Below are 24524 nucleotides of genomic sequence, written 5' to 3'. Positions count from 1 at the left end.
GATTGAGATTACCAGAGCAGTTGCGGTCGTGACTTTGAGTTGTTGATGACGATGAAATGATTCTCCTCCCTGTCTCTGGACTGGGCCCGGGGTATTTATATCGCCTCGTTTGCCAAATACCGCAATGAGAGTGGACAAAGCTCCTGTTCGAATCAGATTATCAGACATGATCGGATGGAGAGGGTTCGCGCCGTCGTGGATTTGGAACTGCCTCCTAAATCACACCACAAGCTGAAGTACCTATAGAATCGCCCCACTCTCATTGCCGTATTTGGCAATCAAGGAGATAAGACTTTACATCACAGCAAGGAGACGGCGCGTCAAGTAATCCATTGAATCATCATTGAAGTCTAAAACAAGCAATTTAGACGTTTCTAACGTCTGGTCTTCGGTCTATCGGCCTATTACCGGGAAGTGCCCAGGTGACACAGACAGCGCGGGCAGCTTATCACCGTCTACACCGGAGATACCGCCATTCGGGGATTGGGATCACTGCTTCTGGACTAGCCCACTAATCAAGCCTCTGCCATCTGACGCTAGTTATCTCCTTGTTTCTTTCCTCCGCAATCGTGACTTCATGTACTGCGCCACTGCCTCTACTTTCTCCAACGAAATCCAACGCTCTCGAGATATGTCTTCGGTCTTTCCTCTGCGGAGCCGAGACAAGTTGCAGCAAGCGTCGGGGCATAGTCGCGATGTTCCGAAACTAGCTCGGCGTTATGCTCGGCCAGCCCGAGATGGGAGACAGTTCCAAGTACGGAGTACCTAACTAAGCAATAGGTGGGCACTCACAGTCCTGATTCTCCACCATTCTTGACGTGTTGGCCATGCAGGGTGAACGCGACCGCGAAGTCACACTCAGCCCTACCCAGCTCTGTCATCGTCTTGGCATCCAAGCATAGTAGGTAACTGGTCTTGTTCACGCCATCTAGCACGACGCTGAGCAAGACTCCGCCGTCCTCTTCGGCCGGCTTTCCGTTCTCCTCGGACGGGCGGGGTACGAAGATCGCCTCGCTAGGCGTATGACCTCGGGGTGCCGACCAGATAAGCACGTCTCTGGTCTCGCAGTCGACTTTGATGATTCCATCAAACAGCGTGCTTAGACCGCGACCGGCCAGGCCGAATGTGTACCGGTGCTTGCGGCAGGCAAAAGTCGGGTTAATGGTGGGCAGGTCTCCGATGTGCGCCGCTGCTGCCTTGAGGACTACCGCCGGGGATGGCAGTTTTGAATGCTCGCTATGACTGGAAGAATGGAAATCGGTTGCTCGAAAGCGGTACCGCACGACTTCACCGACCAAGTCGGACGTTGGGCTGTCGCACCAAAACTCTTTCGCCTTGTTATCGCGCTGCAACAAAACATCGTAGTAAAACCCGCGCATAATGGACGTGCTTGAATACTGGATCAGCTCGCAAATGACATCGCCAGTTTCATCATCCTCAAACGCATTCGTTGAGTGAAAGAAGAATGCGGCAGGTGATGTGAATTGGGCAACAACCCCCTTTCCGTGGCGGCGGTCCACAATGAACCAATGGCACTTTTCGGATTTGTCGAATGGCGCAATGCCCCCGAGCAAGGAACCCTCCCAGATAACCTTGACGCCGTTCCATTGATAGTGGGAAACTGGAACACAGAGAATGACATAGTTCTTGGAAAGAAAGAAGCTATGGATATATGCGGGCCTCGATAGAATTCTTGCCAAGATCGTGGCGTCTCCTGTGGCAGCGCTGACCTGAAAGACCCGATAGGTGCATGACGATCCCATCTCAAGGTTGAAATTGAAATAATCACCAGTTTCTGGGTCTTGCATGCCATGGGCCGATGCCGACGGGCCGGTCAATTCTGGATGCAGTTTCGACTGAGGTACGTAAGCCGTTACCTCCATGCTTTGAACGTCTACTTGGGCAAAGAGCGAGAGGTCTGACCCGATGAAGAGACTGCTTGCGCCCGCGCGATGACCATGAGAACCGCCCTGACTGGGGCCAGCAATGTCCTGGAAGGGCTTCATATTGGCGTTGACGGTAACCCCGATATTGGTATACACCTGGCCTCGTCGCTGGTACATGGCCATGAACTTGCCGAACATGCCGATGCAGGGGTCACTGCGTTGAGCGAAGGACTTAGCTGGCATGCAACCTGTGTCCTTGATCTTCTGCACGAAGGAATCGGACTGACGGCGCGAAGAGTACACCACCCGCACCTCGCCACTGTTTGCTGAACTGCCATTGTCCTCGGCCAAGATATCGAATCTGTGGGTGTGGGCCAGCCCGTCGAACCAATGTGAGATCTGGAAAGTGCCGACTTTGGTGTCTTCGACGCTGCAGGCTCCCGGGCCTGTGCGGTATAGTGATCCTGCAGCCCAGGCTGGGATGCTACCCTTGACACGAAGCTTGATGGGTCCACGATGCTCAGTCAAGCCGTCGAACTGCACAGAAAAAGAACAGGGAAACTTGTTAGCATGTCGCAGAAGAGAAAACAAACTATCAATTGCATGCCAATACTTACGCCAGCTTCATTGGGCCAATCTTCGAAAGCCGCCTTGGCCAGGTTCTCTTTGAACTGGTTGATGTCCGTCACCTCGTCGGCAGCCGTGCGCTTGTAAGTCGAAGCGTTGATGTAGGCATCGCTGACATCATGGGCGCCGTCTTGATCGGTGTTGGAGCCCATGATGAACTTCAAAACTTTGGAACGGGTTCTAAAGATCTTATCGCCTGAAGCCGAAATGATATTTTTGAGCCAATGTTTTATTTCCGTGGTTTTTTGTTTTGGAGTTTGTAACGAAACAGTGAGGCTCAGATGGCGCCTGGGGTCACCCATAGATACCGTATTGCAAGCCCGTATGCCAACTCCCACTTAGGCGCGAAGCGATTCACGCTAGCCCCGCCACGGGACCACAGGGCGTTCGGAGCACATGCAACAATATATTTTGTACGATTGAGAACATCCCTGGCTTGCCTGGTGCTGTCATACAATCGGGCGTCTTCCATCACCCCATAGTGAAACTACATACTGGAAGCAGGGTGGGAAGCAAGGTGTACAGGCCTCGACCGACTGGGCAAGGCCTTGCACACTCGCTTCCGAGTGCCGAGTGCGAGTGCGAGTGCGATTGTGGATGTGAATCCATACCTACATGCAGATATAACAGCCCCGCACTATCTATCCCAAGAGATCAATGAACACAGGTGTAAAAGTAGGAAATCATTTACCCCGACGGAAATTCATTGACTCATGATTTGAAAGATCCAGATGATTATCTGGAAGTCAGGCAACCATTCCAGAAGCTTGCTCTTAACTCAGAAAGAAGCCTTAGCACCCTTATGCCCAGAGCCCTTGGAGCCCAAACCACAGTACCTGTGATCTGTAAGCACGGGATAAGTCGTGACAAAAACAGACATATCCCAGAATGCATAGATGAGAGCCGGCAAGTCCCAGCTTCACGGCTGTTGAGGCACACTTCGCTTGTCGAGGCGCACTTCTTCGGAACCAGTTGTTGGGCCAAACTAGATACACCACGAGGACGAGCAAAGCCATGGACAAGAATGCCAGCGCAGTTGCTGTGGTGAGTGAAATACGGTTGGTGACCGCAATATTTGTCATCACCGGCCGTTTTCATTCGCCTCTGATGCCCCCTTTGATGGGGCTAGGTTGATACCGCTTCATCAAGAGCCCAGATTCACGAGGTACCCCGAAAGGCACGACAGACAATCAAGGCCATGTGAAAAGACGTATTGGCACCCGAACGCGGGCTGCAGGGCAATGGCGGGAAAGCTCTTCCCTAGGGGACAACGAGATGCGACCAGGGGGCATCCGTACCCAGCCAAGCTTGCTCGAGTTCTCGTGCGTACGAACTAGTGTGCTGTCGCCGCGGTCATCATCATCAACATCGGGCTTTTTGGAGACGGGCATGGGTCGGCTTCTGTGTCCGCGTCTTCTCTGCCAATACCGCCATACCCCCAAGGCCGCGACGGCATCAATAACGATCAGGGCCGCGCTGTAGCAAAAGAGACCTTAACCACGTCTCACCCAGGCCAGCTGTTAGAGGCGCACCTCCGGATGAAGATATCACATGGCGAAAACGCCACTAGGCGCGCCCCCGTCGCAACTGCAACGATATCAGCAACAGCTGGTAGCCCGAGTCGAACGAGCTTGTCCTCTTCGAAGAGACGGGAAATGGCCTTGGCCAGTGAACGAACCTAGACCGAAGACGCATAGCGACGTGAGAGCCAGCGATTACATGCCGTTCAACGGACTGGGCTTCAAAGACCATGACCATGACCTCTCGTCGCCGTGGGCCACAGTGGCATGCATGGTAAACCGTGATAAGCACAGTCGACAGTATCCGGGTGCTTTCCAGGTCATTGGGACGGAGCGAGACAATGCTGTCTGAAGTCGCCATGAGGTTCTCCATGCAACTACATAGAACCTCCAGACTGAGGGGTCGCTGCATCACCCCGTTACACCACTTAAAATGCCATTTTTGGTCAGGAAAAGGCGCCGATATTGAGTACCGAGACTGCGGAATATCACCTGTGATGGTGCTGTTAGACAGAGGCTGCGTTGACATCCTGCGCAGACATAGTAAACTTATCTACAATTTAAGAATACAATGCTCAGCCTATGCTGGCTTCTTCATGGTCAGCGTTTGCAGTTGCCTTGGTGTGGTTGCCATTGGCTAAACCGCTTCACAGCTGCACCCACACTCAGCATGTTTCTGAAAAAGAAAAGAAAAGTCTGGATGTATTGATGCATCTCACATCAGACAGCAAAAGCCACAGCTGACATCGCGCTGCCGAAACGGTACGGACGTATTCATGTGACGGGGGGCAGGTAGCTTTAACCCAAACTGCTGGAACCCCCGAACCCCTCGGCCAGCTGCGGACCTGAGTGGATTCATTCCATTTGACTGATGGTTGGTGTCGGTGAAACGGCAAAATCGGTACGTACCTGTTTAGGCAGGTTGCAGGGGGTCATAGGAAAAAACACCAAAGGTGTCTGTGATGAGTCTCAATTGTACGCAGCAAATCCCATCATGACCGAATAATAAAACCCGAAACTGCACGCAAAACAAGCGCAGACCAAACTCACTTCTTTTCCAATCTCAAACTTCGTCTTCGATTAAACCGCACGTCGCATTTCAGCTACTTGCATCGCCAATTGAGCCCGAAAAAAGACGATGTCTTTCCGACCCCTGAAGTCATGTGCTTTATCCTTATATCGGGGCTCCCGATTATCTGCACCCCTGAATAACGTTACACCCTTGTCGTCGCTCCTTTCCCAGCAACACCAACAACAACAACATCGATGGAGCTCACACTCTCCTTTGGGGGCTCAGGCCGCTTCTCAAAGGAAGAAGGTCACCATGGGCACACTGCGGTCCCTGTACAAGAAGAATGAGCCCATCACCATGATCACGGCACACGATTTCCCCAGTGCACATGTCGCCGATGCTGCCGGCATGGACATGGTGCTGGTCGGAGATAGTCTAGCTATGGTGGCTTTGGGTATGGAAGATACCAGCGAGGTTCTAGTTGAGGAAATGTTATTGCACTGCCGTTCTGTTGCACGTGCAACGAAGGCAGCCTTCACCGTAAGTCTTGTTGATCATGTTCTTATTCTTCGCTAGACACTTGAAAGCTAACGCGACAACAGATTGGTGACCTTCCTATGGGCTCGTACGAGATCTCTCCCGAACAGGCTTTGGACACAGCCATCCGTTTCGTGAAGGAGGGTCGCGTCCAAGGTATCAAACTGGAAGGCGGAAAGGAGATGGCGCCAACCATCGCCAAGATCACACGAGCCGGCATTCCTGTGCTTGCTCACATTGGTCTGACTCCCCAGCGGCAAAATTCGCTGGGAGGTTTCCGCGTACAAGGCAAGACTGCAGACGGTGCCATGAGGGTACTCGAGGATGCGCTTGCCGTGCAGGAAGCGGGAAGCTTCGCGACCGTACTCGAAGCCGTACCGGCGGAGGTGGCAAGCATAATCACCCAGAAACTCTCCATCCCGACCATCGGCATTGGCGCGGGCAATGGCTGTTCTGGCCAAGTTCTCGTCCAGGTTGATATGACGGGGAATTTCCCACCTGGCCGATTCCTCCCCAAGTTTGTCAAGCAGTACGGAAATGTGTGGGCCGAAAGCCTGCAGGCGATAAAGACATACCACGAAGAGGTAAAGGCCCGTTCATATCCAGCACCGGAACACACCTATCCGATCACCCAGGAGGAGCTTGGCGTATTCAGCAAAGCTGTCGGTGGAAAAGGCGACGAACAATAACTTGCCTGCCTTGGACGACATGGCAACACAGCAAAGAATAAAGGTGCATGATTTAGCGTTAGCGTTAGAAGGCGTTCGCAGGATACCAGGAGTCAGATAGAGATTGAGCAATCAATCAAAGAGCTATAATCAGGCAATCATCTCAGCCGAAAGCAGGCGTCATAGAATAGGTGACGACAAGTTGGTCGCTAGAATCCTTGAAACACTATTCCCCCCCCATAGTTTAGTTACTTAATCAATAGAAGACCAGATCATGATCACAGGGGACTTTGGCAGCGAGACGTAACATACCCTGTGGAGATTGCCCACGACTTCGTCCAGAGCCGGCGCAAACGCGCTGTTAACGTAGAGAAACACGCTCTCAGTCCCGTCGACCTGGAGGGCTTTCCGAAGGTGCCTGACGACAGCGTCGAACTTTTGGGTGGCGCTGATCTTGCGGACCTCGCGTCGCAGCTGGGGCGCGGACCCGACAGCCTTGAAGCGCACGATGACCTTCTCCTGCTTCTCGAGCTGATCGCCGGCAGTGGCGAGGGCGGAGCTGGCGTCCCGGGGCAGCGAGGTCAGGACGGCTGACGCGGTCATGGTCAGTGGCAGCTCGGGGGATGCCGGGCGATCCAGGATGGGGGACGGCGGAGGGGAGGGCGAGTTGCCGCGTTCTGGCACTTCTGGGAACTCCATTTTGACCGAGAGCAAAGCGCGGGTATGCTTTTAACTAGGTACCAGGAAGGCGTGTGAGATGCGGCGAAATTCCCATAGACCGCGATACACAAGGTCGTTGTTACCCGGCGATTTTGTTTGTATTGTTGACTGAGGATGATGCAGATGTTTGTCAGGCAGCTGACTCCAAGCTGTTCCTCAGTTGCATTGCATTTGTGGATTGCTGCAGTTGGGTGGATGGTGGGGCACCTGCATTTTGCTGGGAATGCAGGAAGCTGCTGGTTCGCCAGCCGGGTCCCTGCAGATACCGTTGTGGTGGGTGAGTGTTCCATCTCATCACGCCCACTCAAAACGACTACCTCTACTTCTCGTGACCGGCAAACAGGGGCTAGTAGGCATTTTTTTTTTTCTCTTCGGGACATTAAGTATCTAAGGTGACGCTATATATCTGAATATTAACCACATTACTCTGTGACACTCGCGTCATCTGCCAAACGTCTCTGCTTCTCCGGCGATTCGGCTTGCTCCTGCTGAAGCTGCACGTCTCCGAGCCGCACTCTTCTCCGCGCGTCAATGTACATCATGAACTCCTGGTATGAGTGAGGCAAGACTTTGATGTCCTTGGGCACAGAAAAGGTGTAGTTAAACTGGCCCGTCGGCTTCGCGTAACCGTGCTCAACGTCTCTCACCTTGCTATCCACACGCACATGAACGCGTGTCATAGGCTTTCCCGCATTTCGCTGTTGCGGCTGACTGCCGTCTTCTTCCAGCAAGGGGGGATCGGTGTATGCGACGGTGGCTTTCAGATAAAGCACACTACCTACCGGGACTGGGTTCCTGAATGTGCATGGATCCGCGCTCACGAATGTTGGGCGCGCATGCCCAAACTAGCGGCGCAGCAAAATGCCAGCTCAAAAGTTTGCTTCAAATGGTACCCGCCAAATATCATGGTCTGGTGACGGTTCCTATACTGCGGCTGCATGATGGCAGCCGTGGAGAGCACCGTCTTGGCCATGGGGATGACATTGGCAGGCTTTCGAAGATCGTCGTTGGGGTCGTGGTATTGGATTTGCTGCAGCCACATCTTGTGCACCAAAGCCGATTCGGCATCATTGGGCTCCGTCTGTAGCAAGGAGTTCTTGAGCGCCTGCTTCTTCGCCAACGACTTTGCCTCGCCATTCTTGAATATCCTTTCTTCTTCAGGCGTGGTATACTCTAAGCGCGGGACGTTCACAGGCTTCTTTGTAGTCGAGTCCAAGGCCACCATAGTAAATGTGCACGTCAGCAGCACATCTTCCGGCTTGCTCGGCTCGCCCTCGGGACGGGCCCTTGCAACTTTGCAGGTGATTTCGAGACTAGAGCGCCCTGACGCATATGTCACTTGCCCGCTATACTCCAGGTCGCAGATCTCCGTCAGCGGGTGGGCTATCGTGATACGGTCGAGCGCTGCAGTCACCGTCGTGACGCCGGGTCCTGTATGCTTGTAGACAATGATACCCGAGAGGGCGTCCAAGTCCATGAAGATCGTTCCTAGCCTGTATTTTATAGTATCAGACACGTGTTGCATGTGGTTTGAATAGCGGGCGCATTGCCGATCGCATACCGAATGTGGCCGGAGGAATTGATGTAGGTATCAGAGAGCCAAGGGTCTTGGCCAAGAGGAAGGACTACCCGGTGGTAGCTATCGCTCATCTTCTTCGGCGACAAGTCGCGTTCGTGCGGAAGAGCGTCGTCGGAGCCCGTTCCTTTGCCAGATTGCTGCTGCCTGAAGGCTTCGATCCATGGTGTTGGCAATCGATCATCAGTCAGCCCTCGGAACACGCCATCGGTGCGACGCGACGGTGTGGCATGGAGGCATCGTGTCTGGAGGATCCGATCGTTCAGTCCCCGGCGCGCCGCTCGGGGCGCCGTGGTGAGCAGGCTGCGCATCAGTCTGTTCTTACTGGCCATCATGATTTGCTTTGCTTTTGAAGACACGGCAAGTTCCAGAATGTTGCATTGCTCTCCTGAGACAGGCTGCTGTTCTGATTAAAGAATGCATACTCACATATCCGAGGTTAATGCACAGTTTACGGGCCGGCGCGTTCTCGTTCGAAGCAGAAACTAGTTGGCGGGACGGAAATGACGTCGGGTTCTCTCAATTGAACGATATTTCCCCAAGAGTCATATTCATTTTCCAGAGAAGAGGTAGAGCGGGGCCATTCTTGGAGTTGGGCCAATGAATAGAAGAGCATCGCATGCCATTGAAATCACGTGATGGGTAGTTTATGCGGCCATGGAATCGCTTCACTACTGCCTTCCTTAATGCTCTCGGGCTTGCTCTCTTACATTCTGCTACAGGCAATACAAACAAAGAGACGCTAATTCGGGAATAAAGATGCATTTATTCATTATCTTGAACTGTTTGTCGATCAGCTACCATCCGCAGTCCAGGTTGCTCTGGCGGTGGATCGAATTTCCAAAAATAAGACAAGCAATGCCTGGACAGGACGTCACTACGCCACTCGCCTCGCCCTGATACGCCGAGTCTTCTCTGCGCAATGCTTCCATCTGATAGGTCATCCAGTAGCAATCCACTTACGGTATCGACATCGCTGCCAGCAAATTTGGTGTGATGTTTATGCTAGGTCGGTATTGGACGTACCGATGCAGTGTTGAGGACCCCCTGAATTGGAAGATGGTCGAACTGTAGATGTATGATTCGTGCCCGCACGATCGCTGCTGTGATTGCTCACTACGTCTGTCTAAATCGTCTAGATATAGTATCCAACGCCAAACCCAATGCCATGAATACCAACTCGATCCCGTATGCCACCATACCTGTAACGCCCACTCTCGACGAAATCTATGTGGATGCAAAACAACGCCCATTGCACAGAGCCCAGCTAACCCGGTACCCGTCCTCAATTCCATCATCATCCTAAGCCATGTTGAAAGCTTTGCGACGAATGGTCTTCTTCAGGTCATCCTTGAAACGGTCAAAGGGGAGGACGATCATGCTGTAGTCAGCGCCCTCGCTGCTGAACCCGATGACGTGGCCCAGGAGCAACGGCCTCTCAGCCGCGACGGTGCGGCGGACCCAGATGCCGCAGTCTTCTGGCCTGACAGGGTAGCTCGAGGTGTTGACGACGAGGCCGTGGACCTTGCGGCGGCTGCCGCTGCTGCTGCCCGCGGAGGCGACGCAAAAGGGCTGGGCCTCAGCCACGACGCCCGTGACCTCCTCGCCGGACGCGGTGGAGAACTCGACCAGGTCCATCATCTCGGGCTCGTCGATGTACTGGTCGAGCATGTCGAGCGGCACGGCGACATGGCCAATGGCCTCCTCGTCGCCCCGGAACCACTGCGAGCCGACCTTGACGAGGCCGTACCCCTGCTCCGTCGAGTAGTGCACCACCTTGCCGATCTGCCCCACGGGCTCCTGCGCCGTCAGGTCCTGGTAGTACTGGATGGGCTTCGTGATGGGGACGCAGCGGGTGTGGTGCTTGGCCGACGACGACGAGGACGACGAGCCGCAGGCGCACCACCCCAGCAGCGACACGTCTTGGACGATGAGCATGTAGAGGCTCTTCCCGTCGCGGATCAGGCCGCCAGCGGTGACGATGTGATACTCCTCGGCCGTAGCCCCTTGTATGTAGAGGAGTTGTCCTGCTTGCCAGTAGCGGTAGTCGGGCAGAGATGCCAATGGCGACTGGAGTAGGTATGCGTCCATTTTTGTCTGTGTATATGGGATAAGCGTCGTTGATTCTTTAGTGTCTGTCTTGTTTGTAGCCTCCAAAAACACAACTTTGGAATACATTCATCTCTGTTATATATCGTATGGTGCTTGCTACATCCAGATACATCTACCACAAGAGATGGTCCCGGCCTTTCCGCGTTGGGATGAAGAAGGTATACTGGGTGCTGAACTTGGGGTCCACGGAGAAGGAGCCTCTGTTCGTTTCTTACTTTAGCAGCACCAGTTGTGCTCAGCCCTATAGGGTGTGTTCCTGGTAGTAGCCGAATGGTGTCCTTACTGTTCGGTGTATGTTCCAGGATAACACTGGTGACTTCAGCCGCATCTCTGTTTCCATGTCTGAAGTCATGTCGGGCAAAACCCCCCACCATTGGTCAATTCGTGGATATAGAGGTGCTTTAGATGCCAAGTTTCGATCCTTTTGGGAAGAATGTCCTATTTAAACCACCCTGGTTTAACTCTTCCAATACGGGATCTGTCATCACTCAACCACAGCCTCTTGCCATGACTTCAAAGCCAACCGTCCTGCAGGCTGTGACCATATTGATCCATTGGACCTAATCCCACAAAGCCAAGGATATCTATAGCTTTGTCTAATCTCCTACTTCGGCCTGGCCTCAAAGGCCAAGGCCACTCATTTCTTACTCAACACTAGTTGTGATCGATTCGTCTCGGCCCTTACATAATACCCTCCTGAGGCAAGTTTCCCGTATTTGATAGGTGAACATCTACCACGTCTCTATACGTTCTTATACGTCCTCGTGAGCTTGATTCGTAGATCAAAGGTAGCGTTGACCGAAATGTACAATGGCTAAGCCGTGATTGTCCTTTGGTGGTTCGATTCTGCTAAAATTGCGGTAAGTTCGGCACATTCGGTGAGGAGATCACAATCCATTCATGCCATTGAAAGGACGATTTAATACAAGGCTAAGCAGCGGAGTTGCGCGACTGTAACTATCAAGATTGTGTAACCTTGGCCTTACAACGAATATACAATCATTCTCACACAATGAGACAACCAGTATCATGTAAGTCCCCAAACATTATCACCGGAGTAGATAGTATGAGTTGCTAAATCTTCACTGTGCAAAATTAGCAAGCTGATTGCTCCATAATCATGTTTCAGTCATACTAGCAAATTATCTCACTGCCATCTTTTTTGTTGGTTATGTTGTGCCTGGTTATACTACCTCCATGACACCGAAATAAGGTAACGTGAAAGAACGTTGTTGAACTAGCTCTCCAAGGACTATATATCTCTGTGTATGAATCTAAATATAGACGCAGGAACTCGTTGAATACGGCTGTGTTGCACCTACACCACTTAAGCTGAAACAAAGAATTTATACAGCCTCTTAAGCGCTGTTCCATACAGCATATGCCAATGGAAGAAGGGATCATGAGAATCATCACGGTGATGCAGTATCCAACAACGTCCAAATTTCACTGGTTGTGCCCAATACGAATTTCCTGCTTTAGTATACCAGTCACGCCAGGCCTGCAGGGAGAACTTATGTCCCATTAGGGTAAATGCTGTATCAAGGCCGGATTTCCATCGAAGCCGCGTCTTATGTAAAACTAGCTTGCATCGCCAAGGTGAGAGCTAACGAGGTTTCAGGCAATCCTACGAGATTGGTCACCCTGTTTGTGCGTGTGACTGGTTCCGCCAAGGATGATCCCGTCTGAGTCAGTCAGCCCTATCTATGAAAAGGAAACGGAGGCTATCTCATAGCCTCTCAATCCCGATCCGTGGGTATATACAGCCACGCATCACGTGCTAAGCTACCTAGTCCATCTTACTACCATCGATGAGGCCCGTGTCAGCCGGCTACGGTACAGCCCGACTCGACGCGACAACCTTTTGCCACCGTTGTCATCCCTAGGACCAGCAAATCACAACAATTCCGGAGTCCAGATAGATAGATTACGCCAATCGGAATGAGTGGGCCACTGGACTTGGATCAATGCAAGCGTAAGCTAGAAGAACGAGCGTATTCCCCGTATTCGACCGCCCAATAAGACACGGGGTTTCTTTTCAGACACCCAGCTCACGTGGCTGACGGCGGTGTCTGAGATCCTCACCGGCAAAAAACAGATTTTTATGACACGTTCGAACTCGGAATGAACAAGTAGCGCATCTATTTCCATTATAACTGCGGAAAGGGGAATCTCTAAGCTCAAATGTGTTCGGATTCACAACGCCACAACCATCAGTAAATGTCAATCTGATTTCATATCAAAGCCTCCAGCAACCTCTGTTGATAGGCTCAAGCCATCCTCCACCCATTTGCCTGCAAAATCCTCCTCAAAGAAGTCCATGTGTCCGTAGACTAAAATTTAGTTCTTCTGTCCACATGATGTTCCACTCAGTCGAAAAGCTCACGTAGATCCCGCACAAGGTCGGCCCGGATGAAAAGCTCTCCTTGGGGTGCCGACAGGCCAGCGCCCAGGTGCTGGTGCAGTTCCTCAGCCAAGTCCTTAGGGATGCTGACGCCGCCGTCGTGCTCCAGGGCGTCCTCGAACAGAGCCTGGCGTAGCTTAGACTTCAGATTAGGTCCGAATAAATCGCCGTCGGCAGACTGGTCGTCAAAGGAAACATGACGCTGTCGGCGGCCGTTGATGGGTGTGAAGGTGGAATTGGGACTCTTGTTATCCTCCTCTGAATCAACACCAGCTGAGCTGGGTACGCGGAGATCTCGTCGGCCAGCCGAGAAAGGCCGAGAATCCGACAGCATAGAGCCACTACGCGTGATGCGTGATGGAGTGGCAATATTCGGTGGGGATTGGGTGCGGCTGTTCTTGGGGGGCCTGCCTCGACGCTTCTTGGTTGGCGGGGCATCCTGGGACAGTGAGTCGTCATGGTTGATTGTCGAAGGTGTACCCTTGGCACTGTCGCCAACCTTGGGCGTGGCAAGGGGGTACTTGCGAGGTCGGCCACGGCCACGTTTGGCGGGAGCCGAGGGAGGAGGGGCCATCTCGGGAGCTTCCTGGGGCTGCCCCACAATGTTCTTGACTTGGTTCGCAAGATCTACGAAAGGGTTTTGGTAAACTTCAGGGTTTTCAGAAGCAGTGCCCTGGTCGTCTTTGGAGGGGGAAGGTTCGGGGTGATCGCGAGTCTTGTCGCTGGGGTCATCGCCGAAGGGATCTGTATAAAAATTAGGTTAGGTCAGTAAGGTAAGCTGGGTCAAAACACGGAAGTCGCGGTTCTTGGCACCAGCAAATTTTCGTACTTACCTGATGAAAGCAAATCCGAAACCACAGGTGCAATCTCGGTATCTGCATCGGGCATGTCTGACTCTTGGTTCTGATCCATCTTGCTTGATGTTGATGTGTCCAATGGAAGGTGGAGTGTCTGGGGAGTCGAAGGCAGAGTTGATATTTTGGTTGGTGAACGGAAGGCATCCGGTTAAAAGATACGGATTTAATTGAATTGCCAATTTAAATAATAAAAAGGCAGAAAGTCCAGTTAACAAACGAATAAACCTCACTTGCCTATCACCCAAGCTCAGATCAATGCCAAGGCATCAAGAATATCTTGCTTGACTAAGGTATTGTTCCTTGACAGGTTGAATAATTATGTGATGATTCATGTGACATTCAACTTGAGATTTTAAAGTGCAGCTTTACAATCCAATTGTTAAAGTTGATCAGAGATCAGTTTCGGAGATATCATTTCATGTCAAACTACAACAATACCACTCCCAGTAATTCCACCAACGTAGGGCTTGTAACTCCGATTGCGTGGAAGCACTCGCAGCATTATATTGCAGCATCCAGAGGCTGTACTGGCTGGAGTTGGTTCTTGCCTGAGGACAACTGAGGGGTTCCAGGACCATAATTACGAATTCCAGCATCTTTGCTTATAGTTGGCGATCAATACCAAGTGGCCAGTGAAAGCATCGAGACCAGAGACCTTACGACAGTTGGCCTCGTGTGTGTCAGGGACAGCTTTTTACCACCAGCAAAGATGACGATGTAAATATTGTGTTTTGTGTTCGTAGAAGAAATCAATCAAGCCTAAGAGGCACAATGACAATGCTGATTAAAAACACTCAGCAGTAGCCGGGCGTATCATGTCTCAAAATAAATATGACGGTAAATATTAGGTGAAAAGATTGAAATTCTAATTTGATATAACCTAAGTGTACAAGAACATGCTAGTTGTCCATCCCTCAGATACCGTTCCAAAATCGCATAAAAAGTCTCATGAAAAACACAGTAAAATCACTTAATGTCCGTTAACACCATTGGTCCCGTTAGTCCCGTTAGTCCCGTTGGAGCAGCACTCCTTCCCAAAGGCAAGCTTGCTGATCTTGTCAGCCGCATCGTAGACGCCGGCGTTGTTCGCCGCCACCTGGCTCGGCGTGCTCGCGTAGCTCGGCGGCACATCCATGACGGGGTTGTTGTCGAAGAAGTTCCGCGGCTTTAGGATCAGCGTGATGGGCTCCACCGGCATCACGGGGAAGTCCTCGGGAGCCGGGAAGTGGACAACTCCGAACGTGTGCCAGAACACGACGTTAGTGTTGTCGATGGACTCGGTGCCATCGCCCATCCACTCGGGGATGCCGTGGGATGGCTCGCCAGAAGTCTGGGGAACGTGGCGGCCGGCTGCCCACAGCTGGTCGTCGCTGTCTGTTGTTGTACAGTGGTTAGCTGCTGTTCGACCAAGTTGTCCAAAGTAGAAGAAAGGGGGGAAGGAGGCTTACATTTAGTTACATGGACTGCATTTCTGGCAAAACCAGCACGCTTCCACACCAAGGAGCCCTCCTTGGGCATGGAGTCTGGGCACCTCGCGGCTTACAAGCTTATAGGAGGCCGGCTTGCCGCTGTAGGGGTGCAACCGGTTGGTGTTAGAGATATCCCAGGTTCTTGCGGTATCTCCGTTGTATTGCGTGGCGGCCTGACCAGTGGTGGCCAGCTTGGTTCTCTTGGCGTAAAAGGCGTTACCGTAGAAGTTCTCCTTGCTGCCAACGGGTGCATCGGAAGGCATCGCATCGGACATGAATACGGTGTTGTTAGGCCCGTCGATGTTGGCGTCAATGCGAAGGCAGAAGAGATGCTGGTGGTTCTGGGCGTTGACTCCGGGGTAGACCTGTGTACCCCAACCTCCGAGGTCCTCGTCAGGGTTCATGGCATAGGTGTTGAGAATACCGGTGAGTTTGATCTCCGGCTGAATAGTTCCATCTTGCTACAATGGGAATCAGTATATAGCAGGTAACGGTATGATAGGTTTCAGAATATGGGACTTACATGGAATATCCACTGGATCGCATACTCGTAGTTAGCAGCAGTGAACACTTGCTGAACGACGAGCTTGCGTGCTCGGGTGACGATGGTCGACTCGTCGCGGAAGTCTGTGTGCTTGAACAGGATGCCTGCATCCTCTTCGTGAATGCAGACAGCATTCTTGATAGTGCGGATACCGCCTTCCCGGGAAGGGAACTCGGCATCAAGGTAATGGATGGAACCCTTGCAGTCGCAACCAAGTGAGAGACTGTTGGTCATGTAACCGGCTCCGTACTCGCCCAAATCAAAGGCATGCTTGCGTTGATGGGGATGCTCGGGGTTTCCACTATGACTTGTCAGCACGAACGAACTCTGGGTTTGGAAACTTCTCGACTTACTAGGGGACCACCATCTCGGACAGTGATAGTCGGTAGAAGATTGGCCGATCGGTGCCCTTGTCGTTGTACGTGATGTCATTGAAGACAATTCCTTCTCGGTAGTTGAAGCCGATGTGGAACTTCCAGTTTTGCCATTCCAGTTGTCGGCCCTTCATCTGGAAGGAAACTCCCTCTGGTTGTGTGATGTTGATGGGCTTCAGGTTGGTCCTGTATCCCCCAGCTTTCTCAATTGCTTCTGGGTGGTAGTTGATTGGCGGGGCTTTGTTCAGAGGCCTCCTGACCTTGGGGATGTCGATGCCAATAATGGCCTTCTTCTCGCCATCGTAGATTGGGCAGAAGTCCAGAGGATATGCGTACTGGCAGTCATCTGGATTGGGTCGGTAGTACATGAGTGCCTGCTGCAACCGGATGGTATTGCCGTGGCGCTCATCGTACCCGATGGTCCAGGGGTCGCAGTAGACCTTGTGCATATCTTCCTTGGGGATACCACTGATCTCGCACTGCTCAATGACCCCGGGGTCTTTCCGGCAGACGTGCTCCACTGCCTGAAGCTCTTCCATAGTGATCTAGAGACCAGTGGTTAACATCTCTTACACAGATGGAAGGGTAAGAACCGGGGTAATGAACTCACGATGGGTTGGAGACCCTCTAGTAACTCCCATTTGGTGATGTTTCCGTCCTGCAGATCAATCAACCCATCGTAGACCTTGCCGCCAGGGGCAATGACCACGACATCGGCAACTCGGGAAGGCTTGGGGAGGTTTGCCGAGTCTTGGAGCCACTTCATCATCTCCGCCTTGCGCGGCTCGTGAAGCGACACGACATTGAAGAGGACATCGCCGTGGGCCTTCTTCACGATCGAGATGGCTGCTTCGATCTCCCCCGCCGTCAAAGGGTCAAAGGGGTGCAAGTCGGGTTTCGCAACTGCGGAGACCATGGTGCGACTGTCTGGATGGGTGTTTCTTGGTCAAGTACAGTATACAGGGAAGGATGAAGAGACAGGAAAGTGCTGGGTCATGAGATGGCGATGCAAATAACTGTATTTATGATATAGGGGATCTAGCTGTTGAGGCGGACCTTGATATATAGAGCAGGCCAGGTGGGCGCTCGGGGATGAGGAAGCCATGTCTCAAAGGGGAAATACTAGCCATTGGGGACGGTTGTAAGCTTGAGATGTCTAAAAGCCGATAAACCTCGAGGCTTCTAATCTCCAAGGCAAGCGGGCGAGTTTCTCGAAAGGACTGGTTACCTAACGATAAGGTTTGCAACGCCAATCATCGGCATTATTCATGGCATCCCTCCCATGGATGGTGGATGATGATCAATATGCACCGAGCTTGGGGTCGCTAGCCAGCCGGCCGAGTGTAGGTGGTGTCGCCCCTAGAAAGCGCTACCCCTCATTCCACAGATAAGCGTTACTGCCTCTAGTTAGAGAGATAAGACGCGGCCGTGGACCGGCGCTGGATTCCCACGAGACAGATTATCAACCCCACCTCACTGCACCTTTCGCCCACGGCATGATGCATCGTTTGTCCTGTAGGAGTGCTATTCCTGAATCGGTCATTCGATAGCAATGCATGCATGAAGTGGGAGAGACCCAGTGCCTAGAGAGCTGTTGATGCGATTGCTGATCGACAAGTTCGCAGGCTGCGATTCAGTATGCTTGCCGGTTGCGGGACCAATTGCAGCTTACCATCCCCCTGTGGCCAGCCAGCCAGCCCCTGTAGCGGTTTGCGCCAGCCTGGAGGCCGTTTGTAGTGGACTTTGGGGATGATGACCTCATCCTCTATCTTCCTCTCTATCTACATGTACAGATTCTCTTGATAAGTAAGTATTTGCCCGAGATAGGTGGTTTGCAATAAGTGCAAATAAATACCTTTACTAATACTGGTCACAATGAGAGTGCCCAACTCAGATGTGATTGTTTTGTTTCCTTCAACCGTGGCGGATGAGTGCATCGTATTAGCTGCCGACACAGCACCGAAACACATGGTAGGCGATGCACTGTTCACAATTAATTACGCACATGAGATTGGTGATGAAAATGACCTGAATAAAATCCAAGTCCTTCTACAGAATAGTTGCCTTGTTGAAAATGTACATAGCGAGGGTAGCTCAATGGTTTTTTAATCACGATTGTGTTCTAGGAAAAAGTCGAAGGTGATGTTTTGGTGACTGGCTGATTTGGATTGCAGTCGCCCCTATTGTTATTGTTTCTGGCAACAACAATCACTTTACCCATTAACAATTGAGGCGACGACGAACCCCCTCAAAAATGTGAAAACCCCAGGAACTGAGTAGCTAAGAGCCATTCTGCATTTGTTTTCTCTCGCAACCACACCTGCACCCGCCAAAACTACCCTTTCTGAACGCAACCAACAGGTGGCCGCCTGCTCCAGACCGATCATGTCTATGTACGTGGGAGAGATTGTGGCGATCAACAACATTGCCGGCCAATCCGGCTATGAGACAGCAATGGTTGGAGATCTTCCCTGTGTGGTCAAAACAGGCAAGTTCAAGGTCGAAGAGCATGTCATGGTATTCCCGGTCGACACCCTCGTGTTCGTTGACATAAACGACGCGATCCTCGAACACACTGCACACAACGACGTCCAAGAAGACAGGTTTGGAGTCCGCGCAGTGCAAGTGAAGCCTATCATGGTCCATGGCCAGGTGTCTGCTGGCCTCCTTGTCAAGCTCTTTCGGTTTCCAAGCATCAATACCAAGGTACAGAAAATCGTCGACAAGAACAAGAACAAGGATGAAGACAAGGGCACGGGCAAGGACAAGAAGAACATCGACCCTCGGAAAATCATAGCCGAGAGAAGATGGCAATCCGGCCAATCCCGCGGTTTCGGTTTGAAAACGTGGCAGCCTAAAGACCCCAAGTCCTTTCTCGGCGAACGGCCCGCCTTCGTACCTCGGACCGCCGTCCCCTTCATCGACGAGTCTCCCGAGATCTTCTGGAATCAGGCCAACTGGCCCAGTATCTGGCAGGCCACACCAGCCATGCCCAACCGGATGTCGATGTTCATCTACATGGTCCAGAACGACTCGGTCTGGGCAAAGGCGATCGAGCGACGACCCGCCGTAGGCCGCGGTATCCTACCGCACGCCCGCATGGGTATCTGCGGCGAGAGCAACGACTTCCGCGACATCGGAAAACACACTCTATGGGACTCGATCTCTCGCACCAAGGTTCCCACCCAACTCGGTAGGCTCAAGAAGGAGAACATCGCCATCGAGGGTGTGATTTTTGTCACAGGACCAGCCATGACGCCTACCGGACGACGGCCTCAGCACGAGTTCCGGGTCTTCGCGGTCTGGGACATCGACGAGCAGAAGCGCATGCCTCTCCAGAAGACCCGCATTTTCGCCAAGTGGGTGGGCTTGCCAATGGTTCCCAACTTGGGCCGATGGGGGCTCAGCCAGATTATGGTGGGCGAAGCGGCGCACGCGGGCCTGGGAGTCGTCTACACAAGCGAGGACGGCCAGACCGTCATGGGATCCCGTCCTACGAAGAACGCGACCAAGCTGGAGAGACCGAACATTTGGAGCCCGTGGTGATTGACGACGATGCTGGACGGGTTAGGGGGAGGCTCATGAGTTAGCGCGGCGGAGCTATGCATCCCGAGAAACCCCAAGTCGATCATGGCGGGGGCGGCGCCCCGTTTCAGGGTCTGAGCACCGCATAGAGTTGTAAACCATGAAACAGCGATGGGTAGCAAAGTTAATTACTTCATCAATTCAGATAGAGGCTCCGGTCGCGCATACGGTTTACCATTTGCCTCAGTTTCAGCTGTTCAGTTTTATCGGATGAATGTGATGTGTGATGTTTGCTGCGCGCACGTAGTTGATGGCGAAGTAGGTCAACTAATTGAAGGAACTGGCCAACAGTCATCAGGCGGGTGTTCTCTTCGCCTTCCGTCTCTGCCGAACCACATCTTGAACTCGAATTCGAGTTTCTAATATCATAATTCTATTCATTGACTACTGGCAGGTTTGAACAAGCGACGACAAGCCATAGCCTCCTGGACTTCGCCAAAACTGCCTGGGTTCATAGGAGATACTTAAGAGGCAGTCGAAGTAGTTGCCAACAAAGCTCGCAACCTCACACTTACACCGAACATCATGGCACCAAATAGAAATATGCAAATCCAGTATCAACCCTTTCTCAAGTATGCAGAATTCTCGGACGATCCAATATTGGTCGAGACCAGTCCCAGACCTCAACCTCATCAGCCTGGGCTGACAAAGGCGTCATGTTGCCAACGCCGCGTGCTTTCAATACATATAGTTTCATACGTCGTGGTGATCATTACGACCTCCCTCTTCTGGGTTCTGGTCATGCTATCAAACACCAACTCCAACGACACGGCCATAGATTGCGCATCGTATCCAACGGGTGTGAACGACGTCAGCAACACCAGCGCCCTCGCTGCCCATGACCAGCAACAGCCCCGGCGCAACATCACGACAGGAGCCAAATACCTGACCTGCGGCAACTCCACGCAGGAGGCGCGGTCCCACGGCTGCCGGTATGACGTGCTGCTCAACAACTGGGTGCCGGCGCCCTGCTACGACGCCGACTTCGTGGCCGAGTACGAGGAGGACGGCAGCTCGGCGGCATTCCACGACGCCGCGCTGACGCAGCGCATAGAAGGCGGCGCCGAGGCCCTCGGGGAGCTCGAGTTCTACTACACGTCGCGGCGCGACCACGTCAACCACTGCGCCATGATGTGGCGGAAGCAGTTCGCCGCGCTGTTCGAGAGGCGGGCCGCCTTCGACAGCGTCGTCGCGAACCCCTACCACACCGAGCACTGCTCCCAGTACCTCCTGGACGCGCCCGAGAAGACCGCGAAGGGCGGGCAGGTCGAGCCGACGAAGACCTTTGTTGGATTTGCAGGATGCTGGGTCAGGGAAGAAGACAGAACTAGATGAAGCAGCCAGCCAGAGGCTGGCTGGGTGGCTGCATGGTTTACTAGGATAGGAGTTTCTGGATTGTACGGGCAAACCCCTGGGGCTCGCGGCTGGTCCACATATCGAAGTCAGGAGTTCTGGGTATTCTCACCATTGTGAGGCCGATTAGCGGCAAAGAGTTAAAACTTGCATTTAATATCCGACCGTGGAGGACCATCCCTTAGGGGCAGGCTTCCCTTCTCGCCGCCCTGGACACGTGAAGACGCGAGCAGGCTCCGCGACGTGACATCATGCTCAATTAGCCATGCACGCAATATGTACACATTGGATGCTGCCTGGCTGCGGGCGGTTTTCGAGCAACAACATCTGTCGAGCCCATAATAATTTGGCTAATAATAGACAGATTGTCGATTTCGAAGAATGAATGATGATCTTCTGTCAGCCCTATGGCATTTTGAAACAGGCTAACTCATGACAAAGAGCATCTGTGACGTCACTTCTCAACCTTCGAGTTCCCTGCTTTGGCGGGGCAATTGCCTTGTACGCCTGTTTACAAATAGCCCCCAGGAACCAGGCACGGCATTTTGACCTCGAGAAGACTATTCAATTTCCTACCACATACTCAGAGCCAGGCTATCATCCTACGACTCGTCTCAACGCTACCTACCATCTCTATTGCAAAAGTTCCCAACAACAAAGCCACCAAATCAACAATCAACATGCCGTCCTCACAAAACTCTGGTGCTACTGGCGCCGCCAAGTTCGTCACCAGCGCCCTCGGCAACACGGTCGGTGGCGTCTCGCGCACCGTCGGTAACGTCACCGGCGCGGCCGGTCGCGGCATTGGCGACACCATCACCGGCGCCACCGGCTCGGCAGGCAAGCCCGTCGGCGATGCCCTCGGCTCCCTGGGCACGGGCGTCCAGAACGGCGCCGACGGCGTGGCCAAGGGTGTCGAGAACGCCGGCCAGTGGAAGAAATAAACAGTCGTCCCCTTGACAAAACGAAACGACACGAGAAGAATGGCAAATTTGTAATACCGATTGAGTAGCAGGCGCATGGAGTTGCCCATCCGTCCACCTTGGGACGGGATTGGCAGGAGTTCGGGTCGCAATTCAGGAATGGAAACACACCTACACACCCTTTGAACGATGAATGATTAATGGAAATGTACTCCTCGTGATGAGCAGTACAATACTTGATGGAAAAGTCTTTAGGCATTGGCCAAGTTTGACAGAATAACTACGATTCCCTTCGTAACTGATATCCGATTTTGGTACTGAGCTTATATGTGTCCTTGTGTACTGCCTGATGATAATACATGCATACCACACACATCGCAGTGCACCCCAAAATTTCATCAACGTCATCTTAGAACCCCTACCTCTAGGCCTCATGTCCCTCTGGAGTTTCCAGCCAGAGCTCCTGGCCACAGTAGACAAAGTTCTCGAGTTGCTGCAATAGCCCAGCTCAACAATACTCGGATCCTCTACTCCAATATGTTCGGTCAACACCGCCGCGCCTTCATCCAGGGTCACACTCTTGGCCACGTTATCCCGGATCTTACCCGCCGCATGGCACGCATCTGCCGCGCCCTGCCCGACCCCGCGCCAGATGTGTCGCCCATTGCCGCTGAAGAAAAGACCCGCCTCCGTGTCAGGAGCCCCTCGCCGCCGTTGGCCAGCACCTCTGCCAACACGATGCGGTATATCTCAGCCAGATCCCCCACGTGCACGTTGTCAAACTCCCCAGCGCTCCGGCCCACCACGACGGTCCGGCCCGCCGCTAGCGATGGGGATCTAGATGCTATTCCGATTGAAGATCCTCGTCCCCCGCCCGTAGATCAGCGGGCTCACGACTACCAGCATCCTGCCGCTCAGAGCCAGGGCAGCATCCACGACACCGAGCTTCGCGACGCGTTTGGCACCGTGGATGACACAGGTGAAGCTCAGGTGGTCCAGGGGGGGCTGGGACAGGAGGGCCGGAGGTCGCCGGGGTTTGACCCACCTACCTCGTTGCACTCAGGCAAGCGGCACCCCCCGATTCCGATAGCGCTTCACAAGAAGCACGGCTCTATCACGGCGATCAATGAGGTTTTTATTGGTTTTCCATTACTCCCATGATCACATTGACAAATTCCAAGAAGGCATACCATCCTCCTAAGGAATCCGATTTCATTTCTACCTCGAAACCAAAATGCCATCACCAGCAGCCAACCCAGAGACTCTCCTGGAAACCTTGCTCTCAACCATCGAGAAGGATATTATACCCCTAACCACCGCGGGTGTCTCATCAGGCAGCAAGCTGTTCGGGGCGGCGATCCTGCGTAAGTCCGACCTGTCCGCCGTGACGGTCGCGACCAACAACGAGCAAGCGTCGCCGCTGCTGCACGGGGAGATCAACTGCATCCAGCAATTCTTCTCGTCGACGACCCCCGACACGGCCCCTTCGGCGCCGCGACCGACAACCAAAGACTGCGTCTTCGTGGCGACGCACGAGCCGTGCTCGCTCTGCCTGAGCGGCATTACCTGGTCCGGCTTCGACAACTTCTACTACCTGTTCACCTACGAGGACAGCCGCGACCGTTTCGGCATCCCCTACGACCTCCAGATCCTGCAGGAGGTGTTCCGGGTGCGCGCTGTTGGCGAGAGTGACGAGAGCCTCGAGCGGCGCCCGCTGTATAACCGTCGGAACAAGTTCTTCACGGCTAAGAGCTTTGCGGACCTCGTCGACGAATTACCGGATGAAAGGCAGAAGCAGAAGTGGAGAGGGGAGATTGATAGGGTGAAGAGATTGTACGATGGATTGAGCGAAACTTATCAGGAGGGCAAGGCTCATGGAGTAGAGAGTGCTAGTGTTTGGAAATAATACTGTAGACGCTCAAAAGGTCAAACCCCAATTACAGTCTCGAGCAGTTCAAGCAGTATACCAGTCGCCTTCAGCTGATCTGTCCTGTTAACCGAGGTTTTCTATTATTGAATTGCCATTATGGCATGGCCCTATGTTTGCAAACATTCGTCGAGTCTGATATGTCAGTACAAATAGGGGTTCGAAACTCGAATAGTTTATCGAGTGTATGGTCATGGTGACGAAAACCCTCGCGAAGTCTGTTGGAATGAGATCAACCCCTTTTCTCGACAAGCTCAAAGGAGGGTCTTTTGGCCAGAACAACCGACTTGGCTTAACCTTTATGAACGGAACCAATCTGTCCATCCCACGAACCTATCACCATGATTTCCAATCTTCTTTCGGGTGCATATGTAATCTGCAACCTGTTCCACAGATGTGTACGGCTTTGGTAAGATTTGGACTTATTATC

General features: G+C 52.8%; 12 protein-coding genes across 12 annotated transcripts; 6 read left to right on the top strand and 6 right to left on the bottom strand.

The window, feature by feature from the left end:
• Positions 1–788: 788 nt before the first annotated feature.
• PG985_001103 (torulene oxygenase) lies at positions 789–2665 on the bottom strand (the record flags this gene model as incomplete). Its single annotated transcript, XM_066820872.1, has 2 exons — positions 789–2423; positions 2504–2665. The coding sequence occupies 2 exons, from the start codon at positions 2663–2665 to the stop codon at positions 789–791; spliced, it is 1797 nt and encodes a 598-aa protein (XP_066691751.1).
• A 2506-nt stretch (positions 2666–5171) lies between these two features.
• PG985_001102 (3-methyl-2-oxobutanoate hydroxymethyltransferase) lies at positions 5172–6271 on the top strand (the record flags this gene model as incomplete). Its single annotated transcript, XM_066820871.1, has 2 exons — positions 5172–5585; positions 5648–6271. The coding sequence occupies 2 exons, from the start codon at positions 5172–5174 to the stop codon at positions 6269–6271; spliced, it is 1038 nt and encodes a 345-aa protein (XP_066691750.1).
• Positions 6272–6502: 231 nt separating this feature from the next.
• PG985_001101 (autophagy 12) lies at positions 6503–6949 on the bottom strand (the record flags this gene model as incomplete). The annotated part of the gene is made up of 1 exon (XM_066820870.1): positions 6503–6949. The coding sequence occupies one exon, from the start codon at positions 6947–6949 to the stop codon at positions 6503–6505; it is 447 nt and encodes a 148-aa protein (XP_066691749.1).
• Positions 6950–7392: 443 nt separating this feature from the next.
• Positions 7393–8881, bottom strand: PG985_001100 (uncharacterized protein; the record flags this gene model as incomplete). The annotated part of the gene is made up of 3 exons (XM_066820869.1): positions 7393–7744; positions 7792–8463; positions 8532–8881. The coding sequence occupies 3 exons, from the start codon at positions 8879–8881 to the stop codon at positions 7393–7395; spliced, it is 1374 nt and encodes a 457-aa protein (XP_066691748.1).
• A 967-nt stretch (positions 8882–9848) lies between these two features.
• PG985_001099 (uncharacterized protein) lies at positions 9849–10637 on the bottom strand (the record flags this gene model as incomplete). Its single annotated transcript, XM_066820868.1, has 1 exon — positions 9849–10637. The coding sequence occupies one exon, from the start codon at positions 10635–10637 to the stop codon at positions 9849–9851; it is 789 nt and encodes a 262-aa protein (XP_066691747.1).
• A 2390-nt stretch (positions 10638–13027) lies between these two features.
• PG985_001098 (uncharacterized protein) lies at positions 13028–13974 on the bottom strand (the record flags this gene model as incomplete). The annotated part of the gene is made up of 2 exons (XM_066820867.1): positions 13028–13806; positions 13896–13974. The coding sequence occupies 2 exons, from the start codon at positions 13972–13974 to the stop codon at positions 13028–13030; spliced, it is 858 nt and encodes a 285-aa protein (XP_066691746.1).
• A 915-nt stretch (positions 13975–14889) lies between these two features.
• On the bottom strand, positions 14890–17222 carry PG985_001097 (copper amine oxidase; the record flags this gene model as incomplete). Its single annotated transcript, XM_066820866.1, has 5 exons — positions 14890–15293; positions 15378–15849; positions 15912–16233; positions 16286–16851; positions 16917–17222. 5 exons carry the CDS (start codon positions 17220–17222, stop codon positions 14890–14892), a joined length of 2070 nt encoding a protein of 689 aa, XP_066691745.1.
• Positions 17223–18691: 1469 nt separating this feature from the next.
• PG985_001096 (uncharacterized protein) lies at positions 18692–19852 on the top strand (the record flags this gene model as incomplete). Its single annotated transcript, XM_066820865.1, has 1 exon — positions 18692–19852. One exon carries the CDS (start codon positions 18692–18694, stop codon positions 19850–19852), a length of 1161 nt encoding a protein of 386 aa, XP_066691744.1.
• A 564-nt stretch (positions 19853–20416) lies between these two features.
• Positions 20417–21226, top strand: PG985_001095 (uncharacterized protein; the record flags this gene model as incomplete). The annotated part of the gene is made up of 1 exon (XM_066820864.1): positions 20417–21226. One exon carries the CDS (start codon positions 20417–20419, stop codon positions 21224–21226), a length of 810 nt encoding a protein of 269 aa, XP_066691743.1.
• Positions 21227–21924: 698 nt separating this feature from the next.
• Positions 21925–22188, top strand: PG985_001094 (uncharacterized protein; the record flags this gene model as incomplete). Its single annotated transcript, XM_066820863.1, has 1 exon — positions 21925–22188. One exon carries the CDS (start codon positions 21925–21927, stop codon positions 22186–22188), a length of 264 nt encoding a protein of 87 aa, XP_066691742.1.
• A 516-nt stretch (positions 22189–22704) lies between these two features.
• On the top strand, positions 22705–23328 carry PG985_001093 (uncharacterized protein; the record flags this gene model as incomplete). Its single annotated transcript, XM_066820862.1, has 1 exon — positions 22705–23328. One exon carries the CDS (start codon positions 22705–22707, stop codon positions 23326–23328), a length of 624 nt encoding a protein of 207 aa, XP_066691741.1.
• A 73-nt stretch (positions 23329–23401) lies between these two features.
• PG985_001092 (cytidine/deoxycytidylate deaminase family protein) lies at positions 23402–24073 on the top strand (the record flags this gene model as incomplete). Its single annotated transcript, XM_066820861.1, has 1 exon — positions 23402–24073. One exon carries the CDS (start codon positions 23402–23404, stop codon positions 24071–24073), a length of 672 nt encoding a protein of 223 aa, XP_066691740.1.
• Positions 24074–24524: the final 451 nt, after the last annotated feature.

This window comes from Apiospora marii, assembly GCF_038362585.1.
Source record: "Apiospora marii strain CBS 49790 chromosome Unknown utg000001l_segment0_segment0, whole genome shotgun sequence".
Classification (NCBI taxonomy): domain Eukaryota; kingdom Fungi; phylum Ascomycota; class Sordariomycetes; order Amphisphaeriales; family Apiosporaceae; genus Apiospora; species Apiospora marii.
Note: the sequence above shows the minus strand (reverse complement) of the source record. Positions and strands in the feature narration are given on the sequence as shown.